Genomic DNA, 14695 nt, shown 5'->3' with positions numbered 1-14695 from the left:
GGCGCCCCTTAATACATGTTTTTTATGTGCTAAATGCTATTAATATTAAAGCAATAAAAATAACCAGAAACTGGAGAACGATATATTAGAATTGCAATGCTGGTACTTATTTTTAAAACATGCTTATTTATATAAAGGAATAGCAATCACATTACATTTGTTAAAAGGAAATACTGTAAGTTTATTTTAGGATGCAATTTGCATAGCTGTGTAAATCATTTTCAGTTTACATTTGTTGCATATATTTTGTAGCATAGTTAATGAAATGGTGATTTTTCTGAAGTTAGATTTTCTGAAGTTCTCAGTCATTGATGAGTTGTGCTTTCTTTATACTGTAGATTAGGTGCTTTAATGATCACCATTGCTGGTCTGAAGTTGCTACGATCCTCTTTTAGCAGCCCTACGTATCAGTATGTCACAGTCATCTTTACTGTGCTCTTTTTCAAAATTGACTATGAAGCTTTTTCAGAGACCATGCTGTTGGATCTCTTCTTCATGTCCATACTCTTCAACAAGGTAATTTATCACTGAAAGGAATAGCCCTATCTGTAAAAAGTATCGCCCTAAGTAATACGCTGTTTAGTGAGGATTCTGCTTGCATTTCATTTGCCTCATTATCTTTTAAGTAATATCTTTCTTCAATCAGCCAGTTATTTAGGAGCACTTTGGAATCCCTAAACAATGCTAGTCGCTATGATCCGTAAAAGACATGTTTCTTGCTATTGGTAGGAAGATAAAATTAAGTTATATAGAAAAAATAGAAAACCACATCCAAAAGTGGGTGTGGTTTTGAATAATTCTAGAAATAGATATGGTAATAATGGAACTGGGCTGTGGGCTGCTGGATAGATGGAGGGAGGAAATAACCTGATAGCTGAATGAAGATGGTAGATACTGAGGCCAGTGAGGCCGTGTGGAAGGAAATCAGAAGTTAGTTTGATGTTGACATTTGCAGAATACTCTGAAAATCACAAAATGCTTCTAAGATTTATTACCCACCCCTAAGAGAGGTACTTTTAGTCCTTTTACAAATGAAATGGCAAAACCTGGGTCTTTTGCCTCCCTTTCTAAGACTCTCTTTGCTGAACCATACTACCTTTCTAAATGAAATAGGTTGTGAGTCAGATTATTTATAAGTTAAATTGAGCTTAGATTTCATGTTAACACTGACCACATAAAAAGGACTTTGACATTTATTATCCCATTTGATAGGTAACAGAGAGCGGAAATATATGACAGCTAACAAAACACAATGAAAGCCCAATTTTAGGCAAGTTAGCCTGGTCAGCCACATTTGGGATGAATTGGGGAAGAGAGAACATAAAGGTACGGAGAACAGTTTAAGAGACTGTGACAGTAATTTAGATGTGATGGAGGTCTAATCTAGGATGGGAGCAGTACAAATGGAAAACCATTAATGTGAACAAGGTTTTAGTGATAGTCAATTTCAAAGTATTGTGCTAAATATTGTACTAAGTAGCTTCTAAAATACTGCAGTATTATATTCAGTCACTAATTTGTATGCTTTTTTATCATTTATTTCCTCTTCTAGTGAGCATGGTTAACCAAAGAGGAAGCCAGAAAGTTAATCAAAGAATTGTTTGTCCAAAGAAGCATGTGGTTTCTCACAAATTTGAATATTTAGGTTGGAAGTTGTATGGCATCTTATACTGATTGGGGAAAAAGTGAAAGTTTCAATAAAATAGAAACAATCTCTGAAATAGACTTAATTTGCATTAGTTTGGATTTTCTTAATACTTTCATTTGTTAAGCAAATTGTCCTTCAGAGCCTGCAGTGCTCCAGAACTATTCTAAATGTTTAGGCTACATCAGTGAGCAAATAGGGAAAGCTCTGCCCTTAAGGACTCTGCCTTCTGTAAAGTTAGCTGATAGAACTGAACAATGATAGTAAGCAAGTAATTTTCAAGGGATCTCTAGATATATTTTTTAAGATATTGTAAGACGCACCGTCAATTAAATAATCTTACAGGAAAAAATTATGAATGTATACAAAAGTGCTTTTATCCACTAACCACTTATCTATGTAATTGCATATCATTTTTTCTTCAACATTACAGTGAAAATTTGAGTTCAGTCTGGTTCACATTTAGAATCTTTTAGGCAGTTGCAGTGGCATCTTGATAATATAAGTGCTGCTTTTACTTCTGTCATCCTGCTCACATCCTGATCAAGGGTTATCGGCATCATTTTCAATCAAGGCAAAGAATGCAGGAGTTCATTTGCATTTTGTAATTGGTTGAGGTTGTAATTTCTTTTTTAAATTGGAAGTTAAACAGGTTCATTTGCAATTAGTTGAACAATTTAAATATGAGGTGTTTAGTGCCTGAATCACGGCACCGAATTAGTCTGAACCTCTTGCCCCTAAGATCCTGTGTCTGTTTTGTGAGTTGGGCCTTGCATTGCCTGACCTACAGAGGCAATTTTGGGCAAACAGTCATTCTGTTTCAGTCTTGAAGACATGTTCAACAACAAAACACATCCTAATTTACATAAAATTAAAATGTGTGTTGTGTTTCCATTGACACTACTGAATCCTTAGGCAGACAGGCAGTGACAATTGTATTACAACTTTATTTCCTGCCTTGCTGCTTCCAAATTTCTTTTGACATTTCATTTAAAACATATTCAGTTTTCAAAGCACTAAATTTGAGGGAAATGTGTCTTGGAATAAAAATATGTATGAATTACTTAAGCTTTATAAACATCTAGATTTCCTACCTTTCTGTGTTTTGCTTGTAGTAGTAGTAGTCATATAACCGATAGAGGGCATAGAGTTTTTTAAACAGAGGAAGCACAAGTCCATAAATCAGCTAGCTGTCTTTACTTAAATATATATCCAGTCTTTTGGCAGTTATGACATGTCTTTTCCTTTTATGCAAAGGGCAGATAATTTCAATGCCATTTTCCTATTAGAAAAAAAAATACATTTTAGAGGTCTTTCATTTTCTAATTCAAGTATCTGATGATAAGTTTTTTGCTGATTGTTTTCTTTTCCTCCTACAGCTTTGGGAACTCCTTTATAAATTGCAGTTTGTATACACTTACATTGCCCCATGGCAAATTACATGGGGTTCTGCTTTCCATGCTTTTGCTCAGCCCTTTGCAGTGCCCCGTATCCTTCTGCTAAAAGTTGTGTAAGAAAGGGCAGTCACATCCTCGATGTGAATGTTGGTTTGTAGGTGTAATCTTTTATAGGCATTGAATATAGGTTACTAAGTGATAAATTATCAGATATTCCCATTCCTTTGAGTCCACATCTGTACCGATTTTGATTGTTTAACTTGTATTAACATCTGTGACCCACAGATATCTGAACATGAGGACATTATCAAGGTTTTATAATTAAGTAATGCTGATTGAAAATTTTATGTTTACATATGTAAGTAGTTAAGTCTAGGAATTTTTAAATAAATACAAAATGTTTAGAAATATTTTTAAGTGAATGAAGGTACAAACATTTTTCATAATCGTGATTGTAATTGAAGTATGTTTAAAATTTTCTATTCTCATCATTTCTTAAAAGTACTGTCTAAATAAAAGTAAAGGTTAGTGACCACATGGATGTTGAAATGCAGACTTTCTGTGTCTGTAAATTTTAGTTTGATCTTTTGGAAAATAAAACCCAAGCATATTTATTCAAGAGTTAATGTATGGACTTACACCAAATACATATTAGCAGATATTTATTTGACTCCCTTCAAAGCATGTTGCCAGGGTGTACTTTTCCTGGCTGTGTCTTTTCGCTTGTACCCCCTTGTATTGTCCAGTGACACCCCCTTTTGTATTCCTCTGATGAGCCTCATTGTTCTCGTTGCTGTAATCACAGTATGTTTGTGAGATGTATTTGTGTGTGTGTATGTGTGTGTGTGTGCACACGAGTGTGCTCACTCAAATGAATGTTAAAATCCTTAACCAGTTTTTTTCATAGATTCAGCCATGTTGTTTGTTCAGGCTGCTGTATCTGCCTTTTTTTCTACTCCTCTAAATCCCTTTCTGGGAAGTGCAATATTCATCACTTCATATGTTCGACCTGTGAAATTCTGGGAGAGAGACTATAAGTGAGTACAATAAAACATTTGAAAGCTGATTTTATTTATTCTTTGCTAAGAAAAACTATCAACAGCATTATTATAATAATTCATGGCTAATAATTTTTTGTGTTGAAATATTTTGCTAAAACTATTTTATAAATACTCTTAAAGTTTCAAAATCATATAAAATTAGAAGAGTCAGATAACTACTCTGTATTTTTCTCTGCCAGTTTTTCTAAGATTTTTTTAAAACTTGGTTTTTGTTGGATATTCTCATTTTTCTGTCCTTTTTCTTATAATGCTCTTTCATTGAGTTGGTTTCACATTAATACTACTCTGAAGCTTCATGCTATACAATGTTATTTCCTTATAGCAGTCATAATTAGTTATCTCATAGTTTTCTTAGAAATAGCTATTTGCAGAGCTAAATTTTCTATAGATTATTTCTGGTTTTTCACGAGGATAACTTTTTAATAACCATCTTTGTGCATAAAGTATTTTCTCCATTTAGATTTAGTTCCTTTGGCTAGCTGTTTCATCTGATGCCTGCTAACTATCCTTATATGTAATCTCTCCAAATTTCTTTTTTTTTTTTTAATTTAAAAAAGATTATCCAAAAGGGGAATTACTGAGTCATGTAGACTAAACATTTTAAGGCTTTTAACATGTATTAATATATTGATTCACAAAGAGCTTATATTGCTTTTTAATTCTACTGGCCAGCTCCAGGACTGCTTCTTTTCTTTCTATACTTTCACACATTAGTGTATTTAATAGGTGAAAGTAGTAGTCTCACCTTTTTTTTTTTTTTTTTTAAAGATTTTATTCATTTGACAGAGAGACAGCCAGCGAGAGAGGGAACACAAGCAGGGGGAGTGGGAGAGGAAGAAGCAGGCTCATAGCAGAGGAGCCCGATGTGGGGCTCGATCCCACAACGCCAGGATCATGCCCTGAGCCGAAGGCAGACGCTTAACCGCTGTGCCACCCAGGCGCCCCTAGTCTCACCTTTTAAACAGTGGACTAGCTTGGGAATTTGAAGCTTTTGCTCTGGTCTTTTATCAAAAACCACGTGTGGTGTTTCTCTTTTTGATGAATTTCAGTGTTATTTATATTCTATTCTTCTCAGCTAACTTAAATTGAGCCCAAAATAATGTCTGTGGCAGCAGTTTTGGTCTCAGGACCCCTTTACTCTCTTCACAGTTATTAAAGTCTCCAAAGAGTTTTTGCTGATATAGGTTTTATCTATAGATTGTTACTATGTTAGAAATCAACACCCAGAAAAATTCAAATGTTTATTAGTTTAAAAATAGCAACAATAAATTTGTTGTGTTAATATAAATATTTTTGTAATGAAAATTACTGTATTTTCCATCCCACCACAAAAAAAATCAGTGAGAAAAGTGTCACTGTTTTTGTAGTTCTATATATCTCTTTAATGTCTTGCTCAGTAAAAGACAGCTGGATTCTCATATCTGCTTCTGTAGCCAATCTGTTGTTGCAATATGTTGTTTTAGTTGAAGTATATGAAGAAAATCTGGCCTCACACAGACACACATACTTAGAAAGGAAAGAAGTATTTTAATAGCCTTTTTAGACAATTGTGGATATTTTTTTGGATCCTTCACTTAAACTCGACACATGGTAGTTTCCTAAAGATTAGTTAGAATATAGAGTCTAAAACCATATCTGTTGTTGGGGAAGAAGAATTTCCTTTGCCCTTCAAGGTCCTTCTAGCTCAACTAAGAGTCAAATTGACATGAGACAGATAAACAGGAGAAAATCGAATTTAATGCCCACATATGGGGAATCCACATAGACATGGAAATTCCAAAGACAGGTAACATGATGCTTCTGTGAACTAAGAAGAGAGGTAAGGGTCTTAGGATACAAAGGGGAGAAAGATCATTAGCAAGAAGGTGAAAGGAGGTGTTTGGAAAACAAAGGTTGCCCCATTATGTAGATAAGTTTCTTAGGTAAAGAGAAGTCTCTGTTAATAGCTCTCTTCATGATACAAGCAAGCAGTTGAGGGTGAGGTAAAGATCTTTTCCTGAATCTGCTGGGTTTTGATTGCTTTTATTTTTATTTATTTTCTTTCAAAGATTGTATTTATTTATTTGAGAGACAGAGAGGGAGAGGGAGAAGCAGGCTCGTTGCTGAGCAGGGCCCTTGGCCCCATGAATTTTTGGAACTGTGTTACATCAAAATCTACTGATACGTTTTACACTTTGAATGGATCTTTTACCCATGCATAATCTTATAACAGCATTTATTGATGGTTTAGAAAATATTGGTTCACTGGGTAATGTAGATCTTACAATTCTTGATCTTAATCAAGATCTTGATACGTTTCATTATATAATAATAAAAATGTTTTCATTCACATCACCACCAATTCTAAAGAAAAGTATTGCTAAGCTATCAAGCTTATTGGTAAATATATATACATTTTCCCAAATTCTGATTTTTGCTTAGAAACTTGAATTTTGTTATTGGCAACAGGACGGACTCACTTTCTTCATTTTTGAGAAATGTCTGTGAAGTATGCAAGTCTGAATAATCATAGTAAAAATGGTGTTCCATGAAAAAAAGAGCTAGTGCAGCTTGCAATTCAAACAACTACACGAATGCTTTCCCTTGAGACAACCATCCCACTTCAGAATGCAGCAGAAGTGCTTTATGTGTATTTTGCTGCACACAATATTAAAAAGACTTGTACTGAGGGGTGGGTTGTGATTTAATAAAATTAATTTTTTGTTGCTTTATTAAAGACACCTTAAAGCAAAACTTGAATTTTTGTTAATTTTTTCTTGTGCGTATTTGGCGGTGAAAAATAGTTTGGTGCCACTGTCGTGATTCATGTTAAAGTGCCAGTAGCCTTATCCACTGTTACGTTGTCAACACGATGAAAAAAGCGAATAATAGCTCAGTATTATTATGAAAATTATTTTGGTCTGAAAAACTCCCTAAAATGGTCTTGAGTTCCCTGCTTCGGGTTCTGTGGACCACATTTTGGAAACCACTGTTCTAAGAACACTATACCACTAGACGTTAATAAATGCACGTTCTCCTTGCACAGAATGTTTCATGAACTGTGTATTTCTAAGAACTGCATGTAGTACTCATGTTTCATCCTGATCAGTTGAGGGGGGGGACTTTAAACTCATTAATGTCTTTCTACACCCTGTTCAATGAAACACCAGTTAGGAAATAACTGATGTGTTTATGTACAATGGAGGTAGGAGAATAAAAAAACCTTATCCCTAAAAGTACGCTCATGAAGTGATAATATTTCTATTGTACAGTTTTCTCCTTTTTAATTAAAGGTTACTAAAAATGTTCTGTTTTGCCTTCTTCAGCACAAAACGGGTGGATCATTCAAATACCAGGTTGGCTTCCCAGCTCGATAGAAATCCAGGTAAAAGCTCTGTTTGTGAGTAAAGAAGCAAGTCTAAGGAATTTATTATATATATAGTTCACTCCTAACTTGTTGGGAATCCTCTGTGAGTTCCAAGTGGCATTTTTTAAAGGCTGTATATCCTTTGCTTCTTGTTCTGCTTTAGCAAAGTGTGAATTCAAGTATCTACATTGTATGTACCTATCTTTTATAAAATGCATTTTAAGAGTGTTCATAGGAATAAAAAAATGCCATTCAAAAATTGTTCTTAAACAAGTTAAAAAGTAGAACAGTTAAAGTAAAACTGGTCAAGTGTATCAAAGAGTATGCAGTCTGACCAACAGGTGTATTCATATATTTGTTTCCCCTGCTTTCCTGGATGTTTAGGTAAATATTCATTTAATTTCATTTAGTTTATTGAACGTAGAGATGTCATATGGGGCAGCCAAATAGCCCTCAAGATAGAGCTTCAATGGACGGCATTTTGGTGGTGGTACCATTGTCTAAAGTCTGGTTCCTTAGTTTCATCGTTTGGGAGACATCCTTTTGTCTGTCCACCTGTTAGTAATCTGACACACAGAGGGTGAATCTCACTAACCCAACCATAAGAAAGTAACCAGAATTTCAGTGTATTAATTTACTAAAAGAAATCTTACTCTCACATGACTGGAGTATTTGTATCCATTTGACTCAGATTCCTTCACTTGCTGATTCCTTCAACTGCTCTATTTGAGACACTAAATTAACAATAATGAGATAGTTTTATAATTATGAAATTGGATTAAGTAGGACTAGTTACTTGATAATAATGCCTGTCATTATCACATTCTGGTAGATAAAACAACCATCTCAGCTCTAGTATGTCCTTGTATAAGGGGCTTAGAATTCTCATGATGCTAGTGATGCCCGCGTATCAAAAAGACCATGTCCTGAATTAATACGCACACTTCTGTAATGGGCAGACAAGGCATTAGATATGATCATCTTACTGAATTAGTATCTGGAGTACCCTTTTCATTATTTTATTGTTTAGGCTAAGTTTAAAATAGTAAGCTTTGTGTATTTTGCCTTCCTGCGGTATTATACTATGGGCACCTGTTTACAGGTTATTGCTTTGGCTGGGTCACTTCTAAAGATGGTTAGTTTTATCCTAACTTTTTTTCTTAAAGGATGACTCTAATAAATTTTTTAGGTTCTTTGCTGCTGTTTCTATATATACAGTTTATTTCTATTAAGCTAGTTTTAGCCATCTTAATATTCAGGGTTTTTTGTTGTTTTGGGGAGGTTTTGTTTGGTTTGTTTGTTTTTTTGACTAATGATCTTCTATTCCTTTTGGCCTTTCTTGTTTGTTCAAATTTTGTATTCCTTTACCCACTTTCTTTATTAATGTATCTTTTTGTTCTAATTCTGAATTCTTTTTATCTTTTTTTCATTTCTCTTGTGTGGTTTTCATTATAAGTTGGAGTTCATTGAATAGTGATAGAAGAGGTCATGGTTATTGAAGAGGTGAAAATCCTTAGATTTCATCTAATCTAGTTCTCACATTTTATGTATGGGAGCCAGAGATCAGAGAAGTTATGTGACTTCTAACTCTAAATTTTGAAACTTTTCTCATTACCCTGTGTTTCATTTTTATATAGAAATTATAAGGGTGTTAAAATTATTTTCCTTGTCAAAAAAATATAATACAATCCTAAGTGGAAATTAGTTCTAATATTTTTAATGATCTTGTTTGTTGATATAATGAAGACTTACAGTAAAATGTAACATATTTAATTCCTTCTTATAGGATCAGATGACAACAATCTGAATTCCATCTTTTATGAACATTTAACCAGATCCCTACAACACAGTCTCTGTGGTGATTTGCTCCTAGGACGATGGGGAAACTACAGTACGGGGGACTGTTTCATTCTTGCCTCTGACTACCTCAATGCATTAGTACACCTTATCGAGATAGGCAATGGGTTGGTCACTTTCCAGCTGCGGGGACTTGAATTCAGAGGTAAGATACTCACCTTTTATTTCTGTAACATATTCCTGTCACATCCAAGTTTTATGTGTTTACATCTCAGATTAAAAATTAGCATAAAATTAGATCCTTTAGAGTTGTGGAATGAGGAGAGTTATTAAAAGAGCAATTATTAGATTTTTTCCCAAAATTCACATTCAGAGAAAAATCATTTTTATGGTGTGCTAAAATATGTGAAGGTAGCATCATTCTTGCGTAAGTCACTATTTTCCTGGTGATGTTGAATTACTGTTGTTTTGTGCTTGCTCTCTTGCCATTCTCTTTGGGACCGGTCGCGTGTATTTGTTAGACGGCTGGAGCATAGAATGCTGTTTTGCGTGTAGCCAACCAAGTACTTTCGTGTAGACACCATGCCTTTGTCTTCGGCAGATTCTGGTTTTGAAACGAAGTTCCCATAACGGTAAAATCACAGTTTTTAAGTGAACAAGTCAGCGGCATTCAGTGCATTCACAGTGTTCTGCAGCTGTTAGAGCAGGCAGTTGTTAGGTTCTAACAGGATTCCTGGAGGTGAGTAAAGAGGAAGCCAGGGCCAGCTTTCGGGAAAGTCAGAGGCCTATCCTAAGGGTACTCCAAAATGAAGCTGCCACAAGAAGCCAGTTCAAACCAGATAGGCCCAAGATGACTCATAAAATAGGCTAATAACTACAGCATCCAATCCGACTTAAACCCTACAGCTTGACTTTCACACTGATGTTGAATCCGAAGGTTTGGATCTTTGTTAGGTAATATCTTCGGAACTTTGTTAGGTAATATCTTTGTTAATGGAGCAAGTACTTTTCTAGAATTATTCCATTCACTGGAATTAAGATTATACTTGTGTGACACTCAGATTAAGGCAGTAAATGTTGATGTTTGTTATTCATTTGTGGTCTGTTTGTCATCCAGTCTCTGTCTTTCAAAATGTCCAATTCTTGTTTTATGGCTTGTTTCTGCCTCTCCTTCAGAGCCCAGGACCTTAATTCCATCTCTCTAGAGTCTTGCCTGATGTTAAATCTAATCCAGCTGGACTCATGCAAAAGTCAGCACCCCCTCATCTCACCACTACACCTACTACTGCCATGACTTTAACTTCTTTTTAAATTGCTGGTACCTGAAGATTTCACCTTTGTTTTTTAATTTTTTTTTTTTTAAACAAATGTATGTGGGGAAGCTGTTTTATCTAGCATTTCTGTCTGTGTGAATTGGAAGAGGGTCCTTCTTAGGATGTGCTCATTTCACCATATTGGTCAGAAATTTTCCAAATCAGAAACCGATCCAAATTCTCACTCTCCCAACTTTCAGCCTCTGGTACTGAGTAGATTCAAATAAAATTTTGGACAAAGTTTTTACCATTCAAACTCTATTTGCCAAACAAAACAAACTGATTGGGGAACACAGTACAATTTGTGGTGGATGTGGATAGGAAGAGGTATATCTGTAAGTCTTCACTTAGCCATATTGATTTTTTTTTCTTTGAGGCAAATTTGATCATGTCCCTTTCATGCTTAAAATTGTCTGTGGCTTTCCATTGCACTTAAAATAGAATTCAGACTCCTAACCTGCTCTACCACGCTGTGATCTGGTCTTTGCCAGTTTCTCCAGCTCCACTTTGTACCTTCATCCTCACTCACTCTAGCCACACTGGCCTTCCTTCAGGGTCTTAACGTTGCTAAATTCTTTACTAAGGACTTCCTGTTGCCTTTCTCTTTGCCTAGAAAGTACCAGCCATCTCCCTTCCTCCCACCAATCTCCCATCTGCTAATTCCTTAATTATCTTTAAGCTTTAGCCTAAATATCACTTTCTCAGAGAAGCCTTCTCTAACCACCTGTCCCACATGATTATCTCTCATTTTGCTATTTTTACCTCTTCACTTAGCATAATTATAATTTCATAATTTCATATTTATTTGTGTTTGTTCAAAGTTTATTTCTTCTTTAGCCCAGGGGTTGGCAAACTTTTTCTATAAAGGGACAGATGGTAAATAGTTTAGGCTTTTGGAGGCATGCACATTTTCTGTTGCATATTTTTCTTTGATTTTTTTCTTTTTTTAAACAATGCTTTAAAAATATAAGAACCATTCTTAGCTTGGATTTGGCCCAAGACTGTATTTTGCAAAACTTTGGTGTAGATTATAGGCTTCTCAAGGGCAGAAATCCTATCTGCTTCATTCATTACTATGTATCTAGTTACTGTTTCATCAGTTAGCATATAATTCATGATTAGTTAATTTTGTAGAATGATTAAATGATGGAGTTGTTTCTCCTTTCTCTGCTTTCCAGAATTCTCATGAGGTATGATTATATTCTTGCTCAGATCTTGTGATCTTTGGTTATTTTCTTTCCTTCAGAGTGTTAGTCCCTGTCCCGTCTACCTCCTGCCTCTCAAAATATTAATCAAGAGTGTCAGTATGTTACTAGGCAGATATTTGGATCTCCTGAGCATTTTGATGTGTTTTCTGGGCTATTCTCCACTAAGCCAATTTAATTCATTGATTTTATGTTTCTTGTAGTGGATGCTAAATGCCATTTGACATTTAGCTAAACAAATTTCGTGATCAGTTTCCTGTATGTCTTGGTTAAATCCCTTTATATTTATTTCATTTCCATTTTTATTTTACTGATATTCTCAGTATTCTTTCCATGTAAATTTTAGGTCATAGATTTATCAATCATTTTTTGTCTATCAAAAATTTTTTATTACAGCTTCTACAATGCTAACTTTCTGTTTGTAAATGTTAGTTCGACCGAGTACAGTTTTCCAGGTCAGACTTTATAGGTCAAAAGTATAATATGCTGATTGAATTCTTCTCGGTTTTTACTCAAATTACTTTTAACATGTCTAGTTTTCATCACTGCCAGTATTAGTTTTACCGACAATATTCACTATGAAGTGACTGAAAGACATAGCTAATCCAGGAAACAATTGGTAATAGTTCCTTATAGATATTCTAGAATCCCTTTCCGAGTCTCAATGTTCTTTTTTCAATTGCTAATATTAACTCCTATGTTTATCGTTGACTTCATTTCCTAAGCAAAATGTATTACTAGGGCGTGTTGGGGTAGAAAATATTCTTGGGTTTGTATAGTAGAGTAAAAATGTCCCACATTAATTAATTACTCTGTTCACTTTATTCTGCTGCTCTGAACAAGGATCTCATTCTGTCTTCTGAGTAAATGTCAAAATCTCCAGTTCCCTCTTGCCACAGAGATTTTCTATGCTGTTAACACAGTGATCTGCACAAAATACAGCTCTCATTATGTCATCTCCTTTGCTTAAAAACCTTTGACCTTCCAGAAAGATGATAAAATAAAAAAGTAATAACATAAAATCTAAGGAACAGACCCAGCTTCATGCCGCAGTTTTAAAACCCCAGCCTCAGGATATTTCTTCTAGAAACTGAATAATTCGTTTGCCCTCTCTAGCCTATTCTAGCATATGGATAAAGAAGGAAAATTTCTCCAGGCTTTTTACAAAGCCACTGTAGTACCAATGTAAAAATATGGCTAAACTGGCTAAAAAATAAGTGTAGTTTTAATTCACATGAGACCTTAGATTCAAAAATCCTCAGGACCCAGAATAAGCAGAAATTAGTCCTTTTTTTTTTCTTAAATACCTCTCAATAGTTGAGCCATTTTCATTTCATTTTTATTTTTGAAGTATTAGCAAATTAATAGGTTATAGAGAAAAACAACAAAATATGATCCTCTCAGAAGATGCCAGAAGACATTTGATTGAATTTCATTTCCATTCTTGGTTTGAAAAATACTTTCTAAAAGTATACATATCCTTATTCTGAAGAAAAAAAAAAAGTTTGTACATGTAAATCTATGGTCATGAGCATGTGTGAAGATCACCTGCAGCAGGCATTCCTGTTAACGTCAGGTTCAAGCCAGGGTTTTTCTTCTCACCACTGTGTGACGTTGTTCTGGAAGTGCTCAGCAGTGTAATCAAACAGGAAGTGAAATGGTAAGATTTTGAGAGTTCTGGAGTGCTAAACAATACAGCTCAGTAGTCCGACCAAGCCTAGCTCTTCTGCCTCTATCTTTTATAGCACCACCACCGGCTGGGGCTAGTTGTCATGGCATCTCTTTCTCTCAAAGCAGCGTTTTTCAGGGGCACCTGGGTGGCTCAGTCAGTTAAGCATCTGCCTTAGGTTCAGGTCAGGATCCTGGTATCCTGGGATCGAGCCCTGCACTCCCCTGCTCAGTGGGGAGTCTGCTTCTCCTTCTCTCTGCCCTTTCCTCCACTTGTGTTCTCTCTCAAATAAATTTAAAAAAAAAAAAGCAGTGTTTTTCAAACATGGTTGGTGTATATATTCTCTTTAAAGGAAAAAAAAATTGTGAAGTCCATATAAGTTATTATAATATAACCTAAATATGTGCTTTTATAAAATTAAGTGCAATCCCCTTATAGTCCTTACAGAAATTTAAGGAATTTGCTAATTAAGTGGAAACAAGGCCACAGAACAAAGTTAAAATTAATGTGACAGATGATATTTTACTGGCACTAGATTGCTGTGGGTGTAATAATCTGTATTTATTCTGGTTTTGTATTTTTACTTCAGTAACACTAATGCAGGGAATGTCTGTTTGATATCTTGTATAAAAGAATGTAACTTCAAAGAATTGTTTGGTAGTGTTGAATAATCAGAGCTCATACCTAATTGAAACTTTATCAGCCTCTAAGCTTCAAATGCCAATAATGTAATTGTACCCAGTTACTGTTGGAATTGGGAACAGAAAAAAGCAATTACAGATTTAAGATTAAATTATCATGAACCATTACAGTTTATATATCCAAATATATGTATATAATATTTCTGCTTGCCACATGGACATGGTACTGATAAGTAGAGTTCACATTCTTTTGAGTTCTGCATGTCTGTCTATATTGTGTGCCCCGCAGTGATTCACTTCTAAATCCGTTCTTCCCTTACTGCATTAACTCAAACCATCATGATGTGTCCCTTTGCTCATTGGCCTTCATTTGATATGAATGCAATTGTAAACCCAAATTTGAAAAGTTTGGAATCAGTAAGTGAAAATTAAGAAGGTAACTGCATAATTTTCAGAACCTTTACTGTGCTAATGCATGTTGTGATTCTGCAGGAAGTGATTGTATAATATGCGTGGTTTCCAGAGCTTCCTGCAGTTTGTTAGTGAACAATCCAAGGCAGATCAGTCACATACTTTCAATTACCATAAAAGGTGTTTTTTTCTTTTCCCAAGTTTCTTGTG

General features: G+C 34.9%; 1 protein-coding gene across 16 annotated transcripts in view; it reads left to right on the top strand.

The window, feature by feature from the left end:
- Positions 1–14695, top strand: part of PCNX1 (pecanex 1) — a 230249-nt gene that overhangs the window by 130864 nt on the left and 84690 nt on the right. For all 16 annotated transcript variants that reach the window (XM_057318460.1, XM_057318458.1, XM_057318457.1 and 13 more), the window contains 5 exons: positions 339–516; positions 3025–3133; positions 3950–4079; positions 7409–7467; positions 9236–9451. In XM_057318460.1, the coding sequence (XP_057174443.1) occupies positions 339–516; positions 3025–3133; positions 3950–4079; positions 7409–7467; positions 9236–9451 (692 nt within the window). The remainder of the gene's footprint in view (positions 1–338; positions 517–3024; positions 3134–3949; positions 4080–7408; positions 7468–9235; positions 9452–14695) is intronic.

The sequence above is a fragment of the Ursus arctos genome, unplaced genomic scaffold (genome assembly GCF_023065955.2).
Source record: "Ursus arctos isolate Adak ecotype North America unplaced genomic scaffold, UrsArc2.0 scaffold_25, whole genome shotgun sequence".
Classification (NCBI taxonomy): Eukaryota; Metazoa; Chordata; class Mammalia; order Carnivora; family Ursidae; genus Ursus; species Ursus arctos.
Note: the sequence above shows the minus strand (reverse complement) of the source record. Positions and strands in the feature narration are given on the sequence as shown.